General features: G+C 38.8%; 1 protein-coding gene across 2 annotated transcripts; it reads right to left on the reverse strand.

Moving 5' to 3' along the window:
• Positions 1–4,024: 4,024 nt before the first annotated feature.
• On the reverse strand, positions 4,025–19,444 carry LOC143289043 (sorcin-like). Of its 2 annotated transcripts, XM_076597842.1 has the most exons (8): positions 19,279–19,444; positions 17,053–17,508; positions 15,654–15,781; positions 14,821–14,895; positions 14,398–14,472; positions 13,494–13,662; positions 8,062–8,121; positions 4,025–6,814 (listed from the first exon to the last, which is right to left on the reverse strand). In XM_076597842.1, exons 1-7 carry the CDS (start codon positions 19,309–19,311, stop codon positions 8,080–8,082), a joined length of 978 nt encoding a protein of 325 aa, XP_076453957.1. In that variant the 5' UTR covers positions 19,312–19,444; the 3' UTR covers positions 4,025–6,814; positions 8,062–8,079. The 2 variants fall into 2 exon arrangements, with proteins under 2 accessions (XP_076453957.1, XP_076453967.1); XM_076597852.1 differs by lacking the exon at positions 8,062–8,121.
• Positions 19,445–19,475: the final 31 nt, after the last annotated feature.

Raw genomic sequence — 19,475 nt, forward strand, 5'->3', positions numbered from 1 at the left:
CTGCAAGTGTCTGTATCTCTCGGGCCTGGTTAACGCCGGGATATCATTATGACAGGAAGCGTAGAGGACAGCCTTGTCACGCAGTCCAAAAACCAAAATGGACCTCCATGGCAACATCGTCATCCTCCTCCTCCTTCATCGTCATCAATATAAACAAAATAGTCTCAAAGACTGTGGCCTTTCATGCCCTGCTCTCATGGTGACCTCAGTTTCGATACCCCTCCACTTCCGTGCTTGGGGTGAGTCCTGTCAATGTCGTCAGTGACGGCAGATTCATGGGGTGCTGTTGTTTGAGGGACGTGGTGGCGGTCTCCACTCTGGGAGGGACGCTCACTCAGTCTGGCTCCGCGACTAAGCCATTATTGTCGTTAGTAGAGGGCTTAGTAGGTGGTGTCCTAAGTACGTTAAAACAGAACAGGTACCACTGAACACCACCGAAGTGACTTAGCAGCAGTGCAGGGTCTCCTCTGGTGTGTGGCCTCCTGGCAACCTAACATCGATGGTTCCCTGTGGACTGCCGACGCTGGAATAATAATTTCTTTTCCGCGTGGAAATCCTGCTCTGAACATACAGAACGCGTACTTCCCAGAAGCAGTGTAATTTCAGTGTATTCAGTGTATTTAGAGCTGGGATCACAATGCCGGAACCTGTGCCCCACTCGACTGGAAGTGAACACTAAAAGATCTGAAAAAAGATGTTTTCCATATGTTTTTTCACACCAGGGGTCAGAATGTCAGCACAGTGTGTGTGTGTGTGTGTGTGTGTGTGTGTTTGTGTGTGTACGCGCGCGCGCGTGTGAATAACTATTAAAAAAACCCAACTTTTTTGTCTGCAAGTGGCCTTTTATCAGCATTTAACTTCATGTGACACGCATATATAATTTTTTTTTTTTTTTTTTTTTTTTTTTTTTTTTTGAGAGTTGGTATACTATTTTACAGGGTTTGGATGTGGAGGGGATCCGAGAAGAGACAGGGAGAAAGTACGGTGAGGTTTAAATCTATTCATTTATCTTTTCAGCTATCTTCTCGATAAGAAGTAGAGTAGTCAGTTTGATTAAGGAAGTGAACACCAAGGATGAACCAAGCCCAGTTCACTTTGGTGTTTAACTATATAATGTGAACACCATAACTTATACAAAGGCCTGAAACAATTTACACAAACCACCACCACCACAGCAAAATCACACAGCCTGTGGGTATTGGCTTATGACAGCTGTTGGACTTGGCGTGTAGTAACAGAGAGTGGGGATTCCGTTTAGTTAGGCCTGATTTATAGCCGACGCCAGCTGCACTTTGCTCTCGCGTATCCTATTAAACGCGCTGTATTGATAAGCATTTAATAGGTACTTGGGAAACACGAGTTGTCAGTAAACAAGATCAGATTTTATTTCGGATTGAGCATGTTGTGTGTAGCAGCTTGCCAAAGAGAGAGAGAGAGAGAAAAAAAAAACGGAGAGAGAGATAGAGATTGAAACAGAGACAGAGAGAGAGACAGACAAAAACTGACAAGACAAAGATAGAGAGAGAGGGGGGACGAAGATGGGGAGAGGGGAGAGATAGAAAGATAGACAGACAAACAGACTAAAGGCAAGAGGGGGACAAGGAAGAGATGTTTTTTTGATGGACAAATAGATAAGACTGAAAGAAACAGACAGACCGACTATAGGCTATAAACCTTTGAAAGGTCATCTCAGGCAGAATTTTCCAGACAGTCACAGCAAGAGCTATGGTTACATTTGTGAACGAAAGTAACACGGGCACCTGGTCATGGGTGTCTCTGTAAGCCGGCGAACAGAACTCTCACTGTCACCAACATGCATGCTCCACAAATAAAACTTGCCACGCCTAATACGATCACCGCACTCCTGCCAAATAACGTACAGATACAGCTGCAATGCAAATCTGTATGGTAACATTTCCACTCCCCTAAGCCCTCCTTCCAAACACCCATTTTTCGTTTCATGGATATCTCTGCCAGCATTTGTTGCCGAGTCCCCAGGATGATTTGGTTTCACTTCAAGCAGTGGGCGAGTTGTTCTTTCATTCTGAATGTCCACCCATGGTGTTAGTAAATCATTAAGATCCAGGGACACAGGCGGACGCTGCTTGGGGACCAGGAGGTGGGAGGAGGCGGAGGGGGTCCTCAGTCCCTTGACCCATGAGCATATACACACACCAAAGTCATGTGCTTACAAACATGCATATGTGTGCGACACATACATTTACATGCATAACCAAACATGTACATGTGAATTGCAGAATCTGAGACAGAAAGATTTCCATGCAGGCACTCAAACCGCTTGCATTCACTTTACTTCACCATAGAACAACTAGGTTTTTACACGTATGGCTTTGTCAGCTTGTTGATTAGTGTCTCAACTGACAAGCTCATCAGAGACAATGTTGTTGTTTCAATCAAACGTTTGTATTCTATTTTACTGCACTGCATTACTTTCTGTCACATCAGATTTCTGTGTGTGAAGCTCAGGCTGTTCTCCCTGAGAAGAGCACACCACCACAGTACAACGCCATCCTTCCTTCTTTTTTTGTTGTCCATATCTGCACGTGGAGAGTGACAAAGACCAGCACCCACAAGCTTCAGACATTCACCAACAGATGTCTAAGAAACATCCTGAACATCAGATGGCCAGAGGTTGTCTCCAATGAAGAACTTTGGAACATGACAAAACAGGCCCCACTGGAGACGGAAATCAAGAAACGGAAATGGGGATGGATAGGCCATACACTACGCAAGCCTGCAACAAACATCACAAGACAGGCTCTTGATTGGAACCCACAGGGGAAAAGGAAAGTTGGCCGTCCAAAGCAGACCTGGCGGAGAAGCATTGAGGCAGAGACAAGGGCGGCCGGAATGACGTGGGCCGAACTGAAGAGGACCAGCCAGAGCCGGGTGCGTTGGAGGAGTGTTGTTGCGGCCCTATGTTCCCCACGGAATCAAGAGGAATAAGTCAAGTAAGTCAAGTAAGTCATATCTGCAAGTGTATTTGTTTTAATATCAAAATGGGTTTTTTTCTAAAGAATTTGGCAGGAACAATCCTTTTGCTGCTGTGGGTTCTTTTACATGCGGTAAGTGCATGCTGCACATGGGACATCACCTTTTCATCTCATCTAAATGACCAGCACCAGACCTCTGGTCAAGTTCTTGTCGTGGGAGGAGTAGAAATCCTGGTCTGCTTTTGGGACTGGGACACATTACCAGTGAGCCATCAGTATGCAAGACTAACATGTCTTCTTGCTGCTCATCTTAAAACACAGTCATTCTGGCAGCGTCCTGAAATGATGCATCATATCATGCAGGAAACAACACCGATCTTGAATGCAAGCACACAATGCCAGCTGTCGACACTGAACTATGACTATGCAAACCAAGCTGGTTCCGTTTTTGAGTAAATATGGTATGACGAGTATTTCTTATTTCTAAAAGCACAACAGAAAACTCAATATGCATATTCAGATTTCATTCATTTTCTGGTGCCTGTATACCATCTCAAATCAACAACTACTCACACAGTGCAAGGTAGGAGCGAAAGAGGAAGGCCAAATAACATCTGGAGCAGATCAGTCACATGAAAACTCAAGACCCTGAAGCACACCTGAAGTATCATTCAGAGACTGGCCCAGAACTGACAGTTCTCTGTTGCTGCCCTCCATGCCAACGGGCACCACAGGCAGTAAGTAATGAAGTAAGTAAGAAACATACATGGAGGAAACTGGGGCACATGCTAAGTTATGATGGGTGATATTCTGCTTGTTTGTGCCTTTTTGTTGTTGTTGTTGTTGACATTTTTTGTTGTTTTTTTTCTATGTATATTTTTTAGGTTAATATTTGTTGTTCCCCAACCACCTTCTCTCTCTCCTTTTTGTTTCATTGCTTCATCTTCCATACATTCCCACAAAACATCTTTATAACATGGCTATCTGAAATATTCTAGAAGAACCTATGTGTATGATCATAACAGATATAATGAAGAAATATTTTTACAAAGTAAAACAAGACATCAAAACATTATGAAGATTTACTGATCTCATTGTCAAAACTCACAGAGTACAAGTATATTGATTAATTCATAAAACAAGTGCACAAGCATACAGAAATTCAAATAAAAATAATCCACATTGAGCACACCAAATACATATATATATATATAAAAGAATGGTTTGGGGTAAATTTTACATTGTTTATGCCATCATTATATAAAATTTGTCCACATGTACTGCAAAACATTTTCTTCAACAATTCAGATGAACATCATGAAGTAAAAAAAAAAAGACAAAAATAACAACCAAAAACACAGCGCACAAACATGAATAACTTTGGAATGAGACAATGACAACAAACTTTTGGGTGTAAAGCAGTATGTAAAAAAAAAAAACCCAGAAAAAACACACCAACCAATCCTGGTACAACAGGTCCCCATAAACAGTAAATAAATATGAATTTTAAACAACATCAGAAAAAGGAGTATAACCTTAACACCCATCAATAATAAACTTGATTAATAAACTGATAACAAATAACATTCACAATTTTTCTTCCATGGACTGAGAAAGCTAATGGTTGTAAAATCAACACTGGAAAAGAAACACTGGAAGAAAAAAAAAAGCTGCTATCATATAAAAATACAAAAACAAATCACAGTTAATTTGTCCAAAACTGCTATCATATATAGTTATAATCATTCACAGTAATCTCCAAATCAAACACGTCTACAAAAACTTCACAAACTGCATCTCATTGTGTTATGACATCCGAAAACTGCTAAAATGTGATCACATTCAGTTTTTTGTTGGTTTGTTCATTTAGCCCTGAAAATACTTATGCACACTTTCCTGTGTGAAGAAACACCAATCTCTGCTTATCAATTTGCACAAGTGTCAACCTAAGAAACGTCAACACTGCATTGCAACAAAGTAAAACAGGTGAAAATATACAGGTATTTGTGACTCAGTAAACCACCTGGAAGTAAACAAGATCTCTAGGTCTGGAAACCAGTTGAAAAAAAATAGGTATCTGCACTCAATAAACCAAGTGGAAGTATTACATATGTCTGTGACTGTGTTAACCAAACCTAAATATTTTCATATCAGTTTACACAATAATTCTGCACACTTTCCTACATTATCCATCAAGTATTGTGCTATAATGATCTAAGCTACAGGTAGCTGTTTTTAGAGTGTGTGGGTGGTTTCTTTTAGGTCTTCTGTGTTATTTATGTCTTTCTTTTAATCAACGACACATCAAATCTGATGTGATTCTGTAAATGTTATACAACTCCCTTGTAAAATCGGACAGAAGAGGTATTAAATAAGTACAAATATTTAAAAAAAAATCAAAACCTATTTCATCAGTCCTGACAAAACAAATCAAAGAAACAAATAAAAAAACATAGTTATGCTCTGCCTGAGAGTGAAGAAAAGCAATGACTAAACGAGTCCCCAGTGTGGAACCTCCTTGCTAAGAAAACATAATTCTCAATGTTGATGCAAGCACAAATTTGTAGTCAGTGATAGAACAATAACAACAACAACAAAATGATAATAATAATAATAATAACAAAAAGAGAATGAACTATCTCACATCAAATTATGTTCTTGCGCCTTTTAAAAAATAAAAACAAAAAATCATAAGTCATCACATACGGCAACAGTTTCACATCAGTCACAAGTGTTTCAAAAACTGCCATATGTGAAGACTACAAGGTAAAAAATTTGTAACAGTTAGAACAGACAAAAAACAAACATAAACAAAAAATACCAAGAAAAACAAACAAAAAAACAAAACAAAAAAAACTGGTCCAATGAAATAAGGTCATATATTTTCTTTTACAGAGATACTCTCAAAGCAAACAAACTTGGCCCACTGAATTTTATTCAAGTCTGTTCTATGTGCACCCATACACATAACCCCTCCCCCACCCCCTACTCTCTCTCTCTCTCTGTCTCTCTCTCACAAGCACATACACCTATGAATACACTTTTGAGTATGCACACACACACCAAAATTTTCAGTTATGAATGTGCACAATCACATAAATATAAATCAACTATAACTATCCTGATTAATATGATGATGTTGTGACAAAAGAAAAGCATATCATATGATCTTTTACTTTTTAAATTTCATAACACAACACACTTTTAAAAAAAATCAGATCTGCTTTTTGAAATGTAACAAAAAACTACAAAAAAATAATGGCAAGTTCAATATCCATTTTGATAATCAATTCTGAACAAGTACAAGATCATGATCATGCAAGTTCCTCTGTATATTTGAAAGTACAAAATATTTCTATGCTTTAGGAAGCAAAATATAATATTTTATCTTTTATCTGAGAGTACAAAAAGTAAAGTACAATGTCTAAATCAAAACTTCAATGACTTTATATTTGAAAACAGATTTTGAGCAGATCCACATGTATCGGCACGCTCTCGAACACATGCACTCAAGAACTTGAACCAAATAAAAAACAAAAATGATCATTAAAAAAAAAAAAAAGAATAAAAAAAAATCAATGCTCCAAATGATGACAAAGATATTTTCTCTTTCACTGTTGAGAAACTGGAACAAGGACACTATGTGTCAATTCACCAACTTATTAAGCAACTGTTTCCATGATTACACCAATACTCAGGACACAAACAATCTAAACACACACACACACATACACACACACACAAAAAGCAAGATTTGTTGAAGATGAGGACGCTAGCTAGTGCACTGTTGGATGAGAGAGACCACTGCTGTATGCGCATCACACTCTGGCAAGGGTCGTGTCCAGAACCATTTCCAGAAACTGAAACATATGCATTCATACACATAGCATTAAGACAATGGATGTCAGACGCTGAGGCAAGGGATCACACAAAAATTTACATCTAAAATAATGTACATATTTATACATTTGCTATATTTGCATCTTGCACACATGCATACGCACTCACACACACAATACACCTGCATACATGTATGTGTCCATGAACATGAACATTAGAAACTACAAAACAGAATACATTCATTTAACAGTGGAAGTCACTTTTAGTCAGACGCTGAGGCAACTGATTAGATCATCATTTATATCTCAAAAGAAAAATAGTATATAGTTACATCTTACACACATAAATATGACACTCACACACATGTGATACACCAATACATATATTATTAAATGTGTGCTTATGGACATGACGAAGTGTGTTGGGTCACAATGTTAGTCAGGCATCTGCTTTGCAGATGTAGTGAAGCGTATATGGATTTGTCCGAACGCAGTGATGCCTCCTTAAGTAACTAAACTGAGCTGAACTGAACTTATGGACATAATCATGAAATACTAATAAATTCAACTAAAACATGAAAATAAATAAGTAAATGACCTGGTGCTCCAACCTAAAGCATTAACTTGAAGACTCAACTGTATCCATGGAATCTAAATCATTTTGCTCCGTAAAAAATAAATACCACAATATCATTATCACAAATAATGTCTCAACAGAAAAGTAATGCTCTCTCTCCTCCCAAACGACAATGCATTAAAATTGTAAAAACACTGATCAAAATTAAAAACAAGCTTTCAAGCTTTCATCCCTACAAGAGTACTCAGGTTCAGATGGAAAACAACAAAACAATCAAAAACAAAACAAGAACAACATTTTGATTAGTTCCTCTGGGAAAAAACCCAAAAACAACAGTTCTAGACTTTTCCTCCAAAAGTGAGCTGAGATATGATGAAACTTTATGAAAAAAAATTATGAAGAGTCCTTTGTAAGACTGACTGCCTTCAAATGCACATTTTACATCCTCCTCCCACCTTTTCTCTTTTCGTCAGCTTCATCCCTCTTCCACTTGATGTAACTGAACAAAGACCCTACCCCCCCACCCCCACCCCCCCTCAACACCCCCCTCTCCCCCCCACCCCCAATCAATATATATTCAATATCGTGTCTGAGAATGTTAGAAGTGTTCAGACTGCCATCCCAGCTAGACAAACAAAATGATTTGCTCCAAAGAAAACAACAGGCAGGTTTGAAGTGAATATCATATTACCTGCATGTGAGTTCGTCTTTACAGCCGTGCTAGTGTAGTGTCCAGAACCATATCCATAAACTAGATTGGAAGAGAGGAAAAAAGGAAAGCAATTATTCATTGTTGTTGTTTGTTTGGTTGGGTTTTTTTTTTGGTTTCTTTTATTTATATATTTATTTTTTACCGCAGAGGACAGTCTATTACAACATACATTTCTAAATATTTTGAACATGCAGATGTGTATCAAAAGCAGAAAATAAATTTTTGTTTTGGTTTTGGTTGGTCCACTTTTCATGCCATCTAAATGTGATCAAAACCCATGCCACATGTCCTGGACTCCCCACATACTACCACACTCTGGTCCCTTCAGTCACAGCCCAAGGAGTCCACAGGGAGCTGTCAATGTTAGGTCGTCAAGTGGCCACACACCACAGGAGACCCTGCACTTCTGCAGAATCACTTCAGTGGTGTTCAGCAGTGCTTAGTTCTGATTCAACAGGCAGAACACCACCTACTACGCCCCCTACTGGCAACAATAATTACTCCTTGTTGTGGATCCAGAACGAGTGCCTTCCCTGGACTGTAGGACAGCATTACATCTCTCCAACAACAGTCTTCTATGAACATGCCAACACCAAACACTCTCGACAAACTCTACTAACTCTACTCTACAGACATAGAACTGAATGGGAACTCTAAATGGAGGTCACCAAGAAAACAGGGAAGGAAAGGTTCGAATCTGTAACCTTTTTTTAATTTTTTTTTTTTTTTTACTGAAGACAGATGAGGATGCGATGGATGAGAAGGAAGCTGCTGCTTCAAAGACGGACATCCATCTGGTGATTTGTACTCTTCGCTTCTCTTCATAAAATATCCCTGCATCAACCAGGCATGAGAGATAGAGACACCTGGATGCTTGTCTGGACATTTCAGCAACAATCCATGAGACGCATCCATGAACTGGTTTCAGTTTCAGTTTCAGTAGCTCAAGGAGGCGTCACTGCGTTCGGACAAATCCATATACGCTACACCACATCTGCCAAGCAGATGCCTGACCAGCAGCATAACCCAACGCGCTTAGTCAGGCCTTGAGAAAAAGAAAAAAGAAAAAAAAAAGGTGAATAAATAATAGATAAGCGTACATAAATAAATAAATAAATAAATGAACTGGATGTCTCCCAACTGTGTGGTCCCAGTTTTCCATTGGTGCAGACAGCACACTAGACTTTGGGTCAGAGCCAGTTTGAAGCCAATCAATTCCACAATGCCTCTGATGGGGTTTGAACCTGTCTCTTCCCAGTCATCAGCCCACAACACTAACCAGTTCCCCACAGTGGCTGATTCAGTGACTGGGAAAGTGTGTTTTATCATGTGTGGCACACAAGTATTATTGTCCCCATGACTGAATGACCCTGGCTGAATGACATAAGTGATGTCAAATAATCAATATTTGTAACTATACAAAACAGACTGCTGACAATTTTACCAAGAACGTGTAAAATGCATTTCATCTTACCTGCCCACCTGTTTGCCTGTGTAAATCTATATTTGTCACAATATATGTGTAAGTGTACTTTTGTACTATGACAAGAGTGCTTTCTGTTGCAACAGTCTAAATTTTGAGGGAAAAAAAAAATCACTGTTCAGCCCTTGCCACGCATACAGGAATGGAAAGACCCAGAGATGTCTTCTAATGAACGATAATCTTTGTAGTTGCATTTCTTGTGAAGAGAGAGACAGAGAGAGAGGGGATGAGAGAGAGTGTATGTGTGCGTGTGTGTGCGCGTGGTGTGTGTGCGTGTGTGTGCGTGTGTGTGTGTGTGTGTGTGTGGGTAGATGTGCAATGCAGTTTGGCTGACTGAAATGGAGAGGCACGTAAATTTCCGTAATCTGTATATTTGTATATAGCTATTTCCATTTGGTGCAATTTAATTTATCTTTTTATTTTCTATTCATTTTATTTGTTTGTTGTTTTCTTCTTATGTTGGACATGTGCTGCTGCCAAAAAGAAAATCTCTGTACCAAAGTATAGACAATAAAGTTTGTGTGTTGTATTGTATTGTAAATCTCACAGCTCTTTTACTCAATTCAGCTGCACACTTAAAACTCCAGGCCAACCTCATGTTCTTCAAATGCAACGCACAAAAAACTTCAACATGTGTACACATCTTAAAGAAAACAAACAAAATGTGCACAAAATTATCCACTGCTTCAGGAGTCAAAAGACAAATTTTCGACACAAACATATAGGTCTTTTTGTGGGTTTTTCCATATGTAAAGCACAGGATGATGTATTGCCTCTTTGAAAAATACAGCTCCTTCAGTCTTCTGACCCACAAGGCAAGAGAAGAATACCAAATGCGTTACTGCTGTGCAAAATGGGTCTGAGTAACTATAAGAAAGCGTGACAAAGAAGACCATGCTTTCTTTCAGTTCCATGCTTTTGTGCAACAAAATGTGGGACTGCCGGAAGAGAGGGCTAACAGGGTCTTTTTGAATCCACAAAAACATGCAAAGGGATACAAAATGTTAAGCATGGCGAGGGCTACGAACAGAAAAACTTGTCCTGGACTGGAAGTCTGAATACAATTCCAACATAGGGGTTTTTTGGGCATTATTGGAATGTTAGCCATGATGACAAACAAGACAAAACATGTGGCAGATACAAATTCTTGATAAAGTCAAACAAAATTTAATGAGCAAACTGATATGGCCATACAAATAAGATGAATTAAAAAGAAGCCAAGTAAATAGACATGGTCAATTTGTTATTTGTACTGACCCAAACAGTCACAACAAGTCAATAATATTTTAAATTCATTGATGTTCTGTGAATAACAGCTGTCAATGGATGCTTTCTGAATTTAAGATCATCCCAACGAGAATAAAAAGCAGCTAACATATGCATGTTTGAATGTGTGTATGTGTTTGTATGTGTGTGGTGTTGACTGAAAATCAATTTTACATCTCTGTAGTATGCAAACTTGTATATTCTGAGTGTGTGTGTGCATGTGTGGGTGCATGCATGCAAACGTTTTAATTCCATCTTGATTTGTGACTGGCTTCCCTTTGTTTTACTTTTGTGGAAATATCTGTTACCATGCCTGTGTGTTTCTTTATGGTAATGTGCTCCCTTTTATCCTTTTTCCTCTTCTATCTCAGCTATAACTTTAAGAAAAGCACTGACTCTGTAATCAATAGGGTATATATACAGTATATATGTCAGTTCATTACAAAACTGCTTACTGTCCAAAATCAAACATTTATGCAAACTGAGTGCTGAATTTTTTTTCTGGAGCAGGTTTTCACCACAAAGACGCACATATACAAACTGATCGAACTTTGTTTTCTTCCAATCTTGAAAGTGTTGTATTTAGTATCAGCTGACTTCATTTCTTTTTCCGATCTCTCTTTTTTTTTCTTTTTTTTTTGCACTTGTTTGTTTCCTCTCACTGTTTAAAAAATAATTAATGTGAAGACATGTGAATCTGAATTTGTTTCTGATAGATACTGATGAAGATTTGTGATAACCAGCTACAAAAAAACAACAACTGGACTTTTGCTACTGCTCAGCATGCAAAATATTCACAATCTGTATCATTCCCTTTTCCCCCCCTTGTATCAGAACACTGAGTCTTATAAGATTACATAGAATATCAGTAAGAAGTGTCCATTCTTCTTGCACACCCAAACCGTTAACTCATCTTCTCTCCCCTCTCTTGTTCTTTCTCCTTCAGAGACATGAACCACAATGAACAGCTGTGAGACGGGCGCAATAGCCGAGTGATTAAAGCATTGGACTTTCAATCTGATGGTCATGGGTTCGAATCTTGGTAATGGCGCTTGGTAGGAAAAGGGTGGAGATTTTTCCAATCTCCCAGGTCAACGTATGTGCAGTGGAATAACTTATTCAACAATCTTAACTGGAAACAGATTTTTTCTCATTGTCATAAGGTTTCTCCAGATGTACAGCTGAGATGGTTTCAAACCAGGCTATTGCACAGACTACTACCAACTCAAAGATATCTGTTCTTGCATAGATTAACTGAGTCTCCCATTTGTAATTTTTGTGAGCAAGATGAGCAGTCATTTGTTCACATGTCGTATGACTGTAATGTTGTCCACCAGTTGTGGACACAGTTGCAGCAGACCTTCAAGGAGAGGTTCCAGCATTGTGAAAACTTTGAAATAGATGAGGAACTTGTCTTATTTGGTATAAAAGATAATCTACAAACTGATAAAGCGATGGATCTGATTCTGCTTTCAGCTAAATTTTATATCTACATATGTAAATTGCAAAATGTCCAGCCAGCTATAAAGCTTTTATTGCTCTTCTAAGAAAAAAGATATTCTGAAGAACAGTACACAGCAAATATTAATAACTCAAGAAGACAGTTTGAGGAATGCTGGCACATCTACCACCCTATCACTAATTATTTTCTTTTTCTTTGTCCACAATAGTCTTTGCTGTGTTCATATTCATCGTTACCTTTTCCCTTGCTGCTACCATGAAGATGGAAAACAATATGTGTTTACCTACAGTACAATATGCTTGCATAAAACAAGCGTGAAATGGAGAGAGTCAGACAATAGAGAGGTCCATCCAATGTGATGTGTTGGGGCGGGGGGGGGGGGGGGGGGGGGGGGGGGGAGGTTAGATGTGGATAACTGATAGGGGAGCGTGAGAAAAAAGTGGAACATGGAATCAGGGAATAAGAAGTGAAAGCATACCTATCTATATATTTATGTTGATGATATTGATGATGACAATGCTTGTGTGTATCCTTCACTTATTTGTTTTAAATTCTCTTTACTTCGCTTTGTATGTGTAAATGTATGTACTTATATAATGTAAAATGTTAAAAAAAAAAAAAAAGGGTTCATTAAAATATATTGTACATATGTTGGCCAAGGAGACTGGAAAAATCTCCCCATTGAACCCACCAGACTTTGCTGGGGTACGAAGCATGAACCACAGGATGGAAGTCCAAAATCTATATCCACTTAACTATCATGCTGACAAATCAAAAAGCTACAATTTTCATCACTGTAAACATCTTGTAAATGACCCAAGTTTGTAACTTTGAGTCATCTAAAATCTACAGCTGATTTAAAATCAGATGTATGGTTGATCAATAGTTATATGATCATCAGTAAACAAGAAATCATGGACAAAAAAATTGGTGTATTAAATGACAGGTGTAATGTAAAATTTACAGCTGTTTATAAAATCAGATGTCAATTTATCAATCATATGACTATCTGTAAACATGAAAGCCAGAAAACTCCAATAGGAGAATAAGAAACAGAACGGAGAGAGACTATCATATACATGAGAAGTTAACTCTGGCAAAGTAGCTCACCTGCTAATGGAATGATGTTCATGGTGCTATCTAAATCATTGGAATCATGTTTGCAATCTAAAAAAGAGAGAGAGAAAAAAAAAGCCTCACCTCTTCATAGGCAATGTTGATGATGCCTTTCTGCTGCGTATCCTTGTTGCGGAACTTGTCAGTGAAGGTCTTCAGCATGACGCTGGCTTGGATGAAGTCATCAAAGTTGATATTGTTGGCACCACGGCGGTCAAACACTCGGACAACCAGCTGAGAAAACTGAGGGGATCTGCCAAGATTGTGAGCAAGAGATTTCAAGGATACTTAAGTGATAAAGCACAAAGTATATATATTTTTTAAAAAATAAAAAATCAGGCTCTAGAAGTATAAAGCATATTTTCAAGCATCCAATTTTATAATTATAATTTCTAAAATAATAGAATATAACACAATTATAGACACTGTAACAAGATTCAGGTTTAAAAACTTAACTTTTGTGCCACTACCAATTTTAAGATAATGAAAAAACCCAACATATATCTAACAAAAAAAAAGGGGGGGATGGAGTGCTGGGAGGGAGGGGGGGAGACAGAGACAGACAGAGAAAGACATAGAGAGACAGAGAGAGAAAGAGAGAACAACAAAAAAAGAGTTAAGATTTAAATAAATGAAAACAACAACGACAAAGTAAATAACACAGAATATTATCAGCTTATCATTTAATTTAAATATGCATTAAAAGAAACATCTCCAACCACACTAACCACCTCACCAACAGAGCAACTGCCAGCAGATCAGATAATAAAATGAAAACATACCTTTCCAGACAGATATCAATAATCTGTCTTGTAAAGTTGTATACAATCAATACTTTGCAAATGTACACAAATATGACATTCTACGGAACAATATTTATATGTACACAGGTTTGCATAGTACAGTATATGACATAAGATCTGATTGCTGTCCTGTATAATTAGTACAATTTATGATGTATACAGATATTTTTTTTTTGTTCACTCACAAATTATATCCAAACGTCCGGAAAGCGTTACCAAGCTCATTTCCATCAATATTTCCAGACCGGTCTGTATCAAATCTGCACACAGATCCAGACACTATCAATATGCAGTTCAAAGAGATTATAACTAACTTGTAGGACAATGACCTATATGAATAGATGTCATTGATTTTTGTAAAGTTTTTAATTCCACATAATCATCACCCTACCCAACAACAACAACAGATAATTGCCTTCTGCAGAAGTAGACAGGAAATAAGTATACATTCATTTTGCATCATAAAAACAAATCTGATTAAACACACACACACACACACTATATATATATATATATATATATATATAAAATTTTAATGTTCTCTTTTATGTAGTGTATGGCTCTTAGCTAAAGATCTCTTCTCATACATAAAACAAACATTGATTTACCTGTCGAAGCAACCTTTCCAGTCTTGAATGTATTTCCAAAGGGCGGCGAATTCATGAATGTCAATAGTACCACTCCTGTCACAGATATTAACATAAAGATCTTGGCAGTGATATGTAAGTACATACATATTAATTCAGAATCAATAGATAAACATGTAAATGAAAAGATTTGAAGTGTGTGTGTGTGTGTGTGTGTGTGTGTGTGTGTGTGCTTGCATGTGTGTGTGTGTGTGTGTGTGTGTGTGTGTGTGTGTGTGTGTGTAATTATTTTTCCATGCAAAGACTACATTACATTTCCATGTGTAATCAGGATAGTAGAATCTTTATCCCAGCAAAAATAGGCTTAAAAAACAACAAAGTATCATTTTTGAGAACACAAATAAAACATGATTTATAAACTGCCACACTCTTAATGACCAGCCATAATGGCACAAATGCTGTGCACACACAAAATTTCTTTAACGTTTTTTTAGCTGGAAGTGTATTCCTTTCTTGAAGATGAAGAAACTGAGGCCAGTTTAGTAGACAGACATGAGAATCAACAATACTTTTTCCATCCTGAATCAGTTGAGATCATTATCACTAAAGAGTAAACCTGGAAATATGTCTCCCTGCACTGGAACTGTAATGCAGCCAATATTTACACATGATTTCTTGTGTCATACATTTTTAGTAACAATAATAAAGACAACATCTCCAGAAAATATTTACTCTAGAGTGGTCTATCGTAAACTATATATATGTGAAAAGTTAACTGGGTTACCATTTCTTTCTTTCTTTTGTTACCTTTTAAAATGAGAGTAAAACATGTTATCACAATCAGATGCACATACCGATCTTTGTCAAACATGCCAATCATCAGACGACAGGTTTCCGGGTTAAAGGGAGACCAGTTCCCATTCATCAAAGCTTGCTGCAGCTCTGTTGCAGTTATCTTCCCTGAACGGTCTTGATCAACTGTCTGTGGACAGAAAAGTTTGTTAATTCATGTGTGTGTGTGTGTGTGTGTGTGTGTGTGTGTGTGTGTGTGCATGTGACCAATAGACATCTGAAAACAGCAGTAAATATCTTGATCTTAATCTGGAGCGATGTCATGCATGTTGCATGTAGTAAATTGCCCTGTTAACACAGAATAGTATTACCACTACCATTTCAGGTTAAAAACTGTAAATAAGGTTAAATAGCTTTAATGTAAATGCCCACCCACCACTCTGAAAAAAGAAAAAGAAAATGATCATGAATATTATCATGCATACATGTAGCCCAGTAAAGGGCCCATCCAGTACTGAATGGTGAAACTGAGTAAGGGAATAGGCTTCCAGCGAAGGGTAAAGTACCCAGTAAAACGCCCATCCCTAAACTTCAGAACAAAATTTGTGCAAAGTGGTGTTGGGTGCTTACACGGTAGTTTACAGTTTGTGTGACTGTTGTCCAGATGTCTGTTCTGGATCATGAGATGAAAAAAGATCCACGGTTACTATTTAATCCATTGAGTATCTCATACAAGAAAAGTTTCAGGTCCTGTTTCCCCAAGGAGATACAACAATCTGCAGCTGATCCATTGTCGCCAAAACCACATTTGTTGAGTCAAAATGTCAGTTTCAAGATGTCAGATTATGCAGACTGATCCATACAAACTAAAACACATCTGCTGTCAAAAAAGAAAAGAAAAAAACAAAAGAGCAGCAGATGCCTGAACCTTCCATGAACCCAGCACACTGATCAGGCCTTGAAAGCTTATCCTAGGTTTCTGCTAAACATAATAAAATGGAAACAAAATAATACGACACCCTACTCCCCAATAAAAAAAAAAGAGAAGAATATTCTAAAATGTAGTGAAGGAAAAGATGTGTAGAAGGTAAATGATTGAAATAAAAACAAGAACAAAAATGGGCCACTCTCACTGAACCCATGTGCACCTACACACACAAACACACACACACAGATACACACATGCACATTCAACACACAAACACACACACACAGAGATCTATACGCAACACACATGCAACTATTTCAGTATGTTTTGCAATCTCAGAGTCAGAGACACAAAGGCCCAACAACTGTGTTTTTTCATAGAAGTTTGGGAGATATGACTGAATGAAATATACAAACAAGGCTTTTTTCCCTATTCTTCTGGAACTATTCCCAATCTAGAGTATACAGCATCAGCAGTGAATGAGTTACAGCAACACACACACAAAACTGAACCTGTAACAATGTATCACTTACCTGAAACCACCCCCACAGATCAGCACTGACACCAGGAGGGGGCGGGGCCTGCCCACCGTACCCTCCCCCAAGGGGTGGGCCACCGCCGTATCCTGCCTGACCTTGAGGTGGTGGGGCGCCCCCATATGGGGGAGCCCCCCCTGGGGGTTGCTGATATCCTGGAGCCCCATACTGTCCTGCTGGTCTCTGCTGTTGTTGTCCATACCCTGGCTGACCGTAAGGAGGCTGCCCATACTGCTGCTGAGGTTGTCCATACTGTTGAGACGGTTGACCATATTGCTGTTGCGGCTGGCCGTACTGCTGGGGTGGCTGGCCATATTGCTGAGGTGGTTGGCCGTATTGCTGAGGTGGTTGACCGTACTGCTGAGGTGGCTGGCCATACTGCTGTTGCTGACCATACTGTGGCTGCCCATAGCCTGGTGGTTGCTGCTGCTGTGGAGGCTGTCCGTACCCACCCTGATAAACACATCAATGTGTAACTGGACTGACAATGTAAAAATAAATCAAGTAATAAATACATAAATGATAAACAAGTAAATAAATGCAGCCTAAATTAATGACATGTATACCCTCCCAATATACCTTTTTTAATGGCTAGTAACATAATAGTATGTAATATTATGAAACAAAATGAAATGACTCTTTTTTATGAGCAATATTTATAGATCTAGGTATAGATCTATCTAGGTACAACATTCTTGGGAATCCATGAACAATACACTGAATACGATACTAGAAGGCACAGACACTGGATGTTATGAGAACTGAGTCCCTGGACTTCAGCAAGTCTGGAGTCTCTTCTGATTGAAAAATCAGGTTAATGTATCAATCCCTGCCACCACTCCTTTCCTCTCCACTCCCATGCACTTCCCTCCTCACATCACCTTCCCTTCTTCCCATATCCCATAACCCAGTGGAGGGTTGTTGGGGCACTGCTGATGATTTCCAGAACAGTTTTCTCCATTGGTTTCTGTCTCTTGCAGCTCTCTGGCAAATTCAGGTCTGTCCATACTTTGATGTTGTCCTGCCACATGTTCTTTTGCCCCACACTTTTCCTACTGCCTTGTACGGTGCCCTGCAGAATGGTCTTTGCGAGCCCGTCATATTTTGTGACATGTCCATACCATCTAAGCTTCCTCATCATGACATTTAGGAGGTGATCCTGGGGTCCAATGGTTTAGGTGATCTTCCTCACAGGCTTCCATAAAATCATCAAATTACTCAGGAAAAATAAAAATGGCTGTGAAATGTAGAGCAATAACATCTTCCCTATCTCCTTGTATTAATGACAAGGTGTATTTTTTGCTTGTGGTGATAGCGTCTCTCATGTTTTCTCAACTTCTGCTGTGACTGAGTTAAATCCGCATCTGATCCACCTGCAATCAAAGTGTTGATGTTCTTCTTCTTCCTGATTAGTGACCACAATCATCATTTTGATAATTCTGTCACTCATAGAGGGGGAGTCTGATTAAAAAACAAACAACAACAACAACAACAAAAACAACAACAACAGAACCACGACTGTTAAGCACCCCTGGTTCAGCCTGGGGAGCCTTGGCCCTGGGTAAAAAAAAAAAAAAAAGAAGAAAAGAAAAGTGCTGCCCTATTGCAGTTTGGAGGCTTTTGACACAAAACTAAAGTGTCGATTGTCTTTGCCTCCACTACATTTTCAGATAAACTGTTCCCACCCCGGATGGTCCTTGGGAGGATCGAAAACTGGTGGGTACTGGGTTTGACACTGTGGGAGCTTGAACTGCTGGCTTCGACCGCATCGCTGACGTGGTGGTGTTGGAACTAACTTGCTCTTGATGTGGTCAGTATGGAATAGGTTGTGGTGGATTTTGTAAAACACGGCATGGCGTGCTGTCCCTCCCCTGTCCTGAAGACTAGTTCTTCCTGGACCGTGTACGTGAATCTGTCAAGTATTTATTTTGCACCCCCTGCACCCTCCCCTGCCCCCCAACCCCCCACCCCTTCTTCCCTTCCTGGAGCGTGGACGTGAATCCGTCAAATACTAATTCTCAACCAGAAAAAAGTGTTTTTTAAGACCAAGCATATTCATGCAACATTCTTTCTCGTTTTCTTTTCTTTTTCTTCTTTTTTTCCACCACGTTTTTTTATTTGTTCAGCCAACATCCGTTTTTGTTGTTCATTATAAACGTGATTCAGTGACAATGTGAGGATCAACAGTTCATAAATTACTTCAGATATAACCCTTGTACTTACATATTGTTGTTGTGGTGGTCCTCCCCAAGACATGATTACGTCTGAAGACAGCCGTACACAATACAAAAGCTTTAAACTATTGTGAAACAGTCTAAATTTGCGGAAATGCTATGCCACATAAAGAGAGATCACTCACGTGTTACCGCGCCAGAAGGGCTCTCACTCTCCTGCGTTTTAATGCATGAACACTGACGATA

This window comes from Babylonia areolata, chromosome 1, assembly GCF_041734735.1.
Source record: "Babylonia areolata isolate BAREFJ2019XMU chromosome 1, ASM4173473v1, whole genome shotgun sequence".
NCBI lineage: Eukaryota > Metazoa > Mollusca > Gastropoda > Neogastropoda > Buccinidae > Babylonia > Babylonia areolata.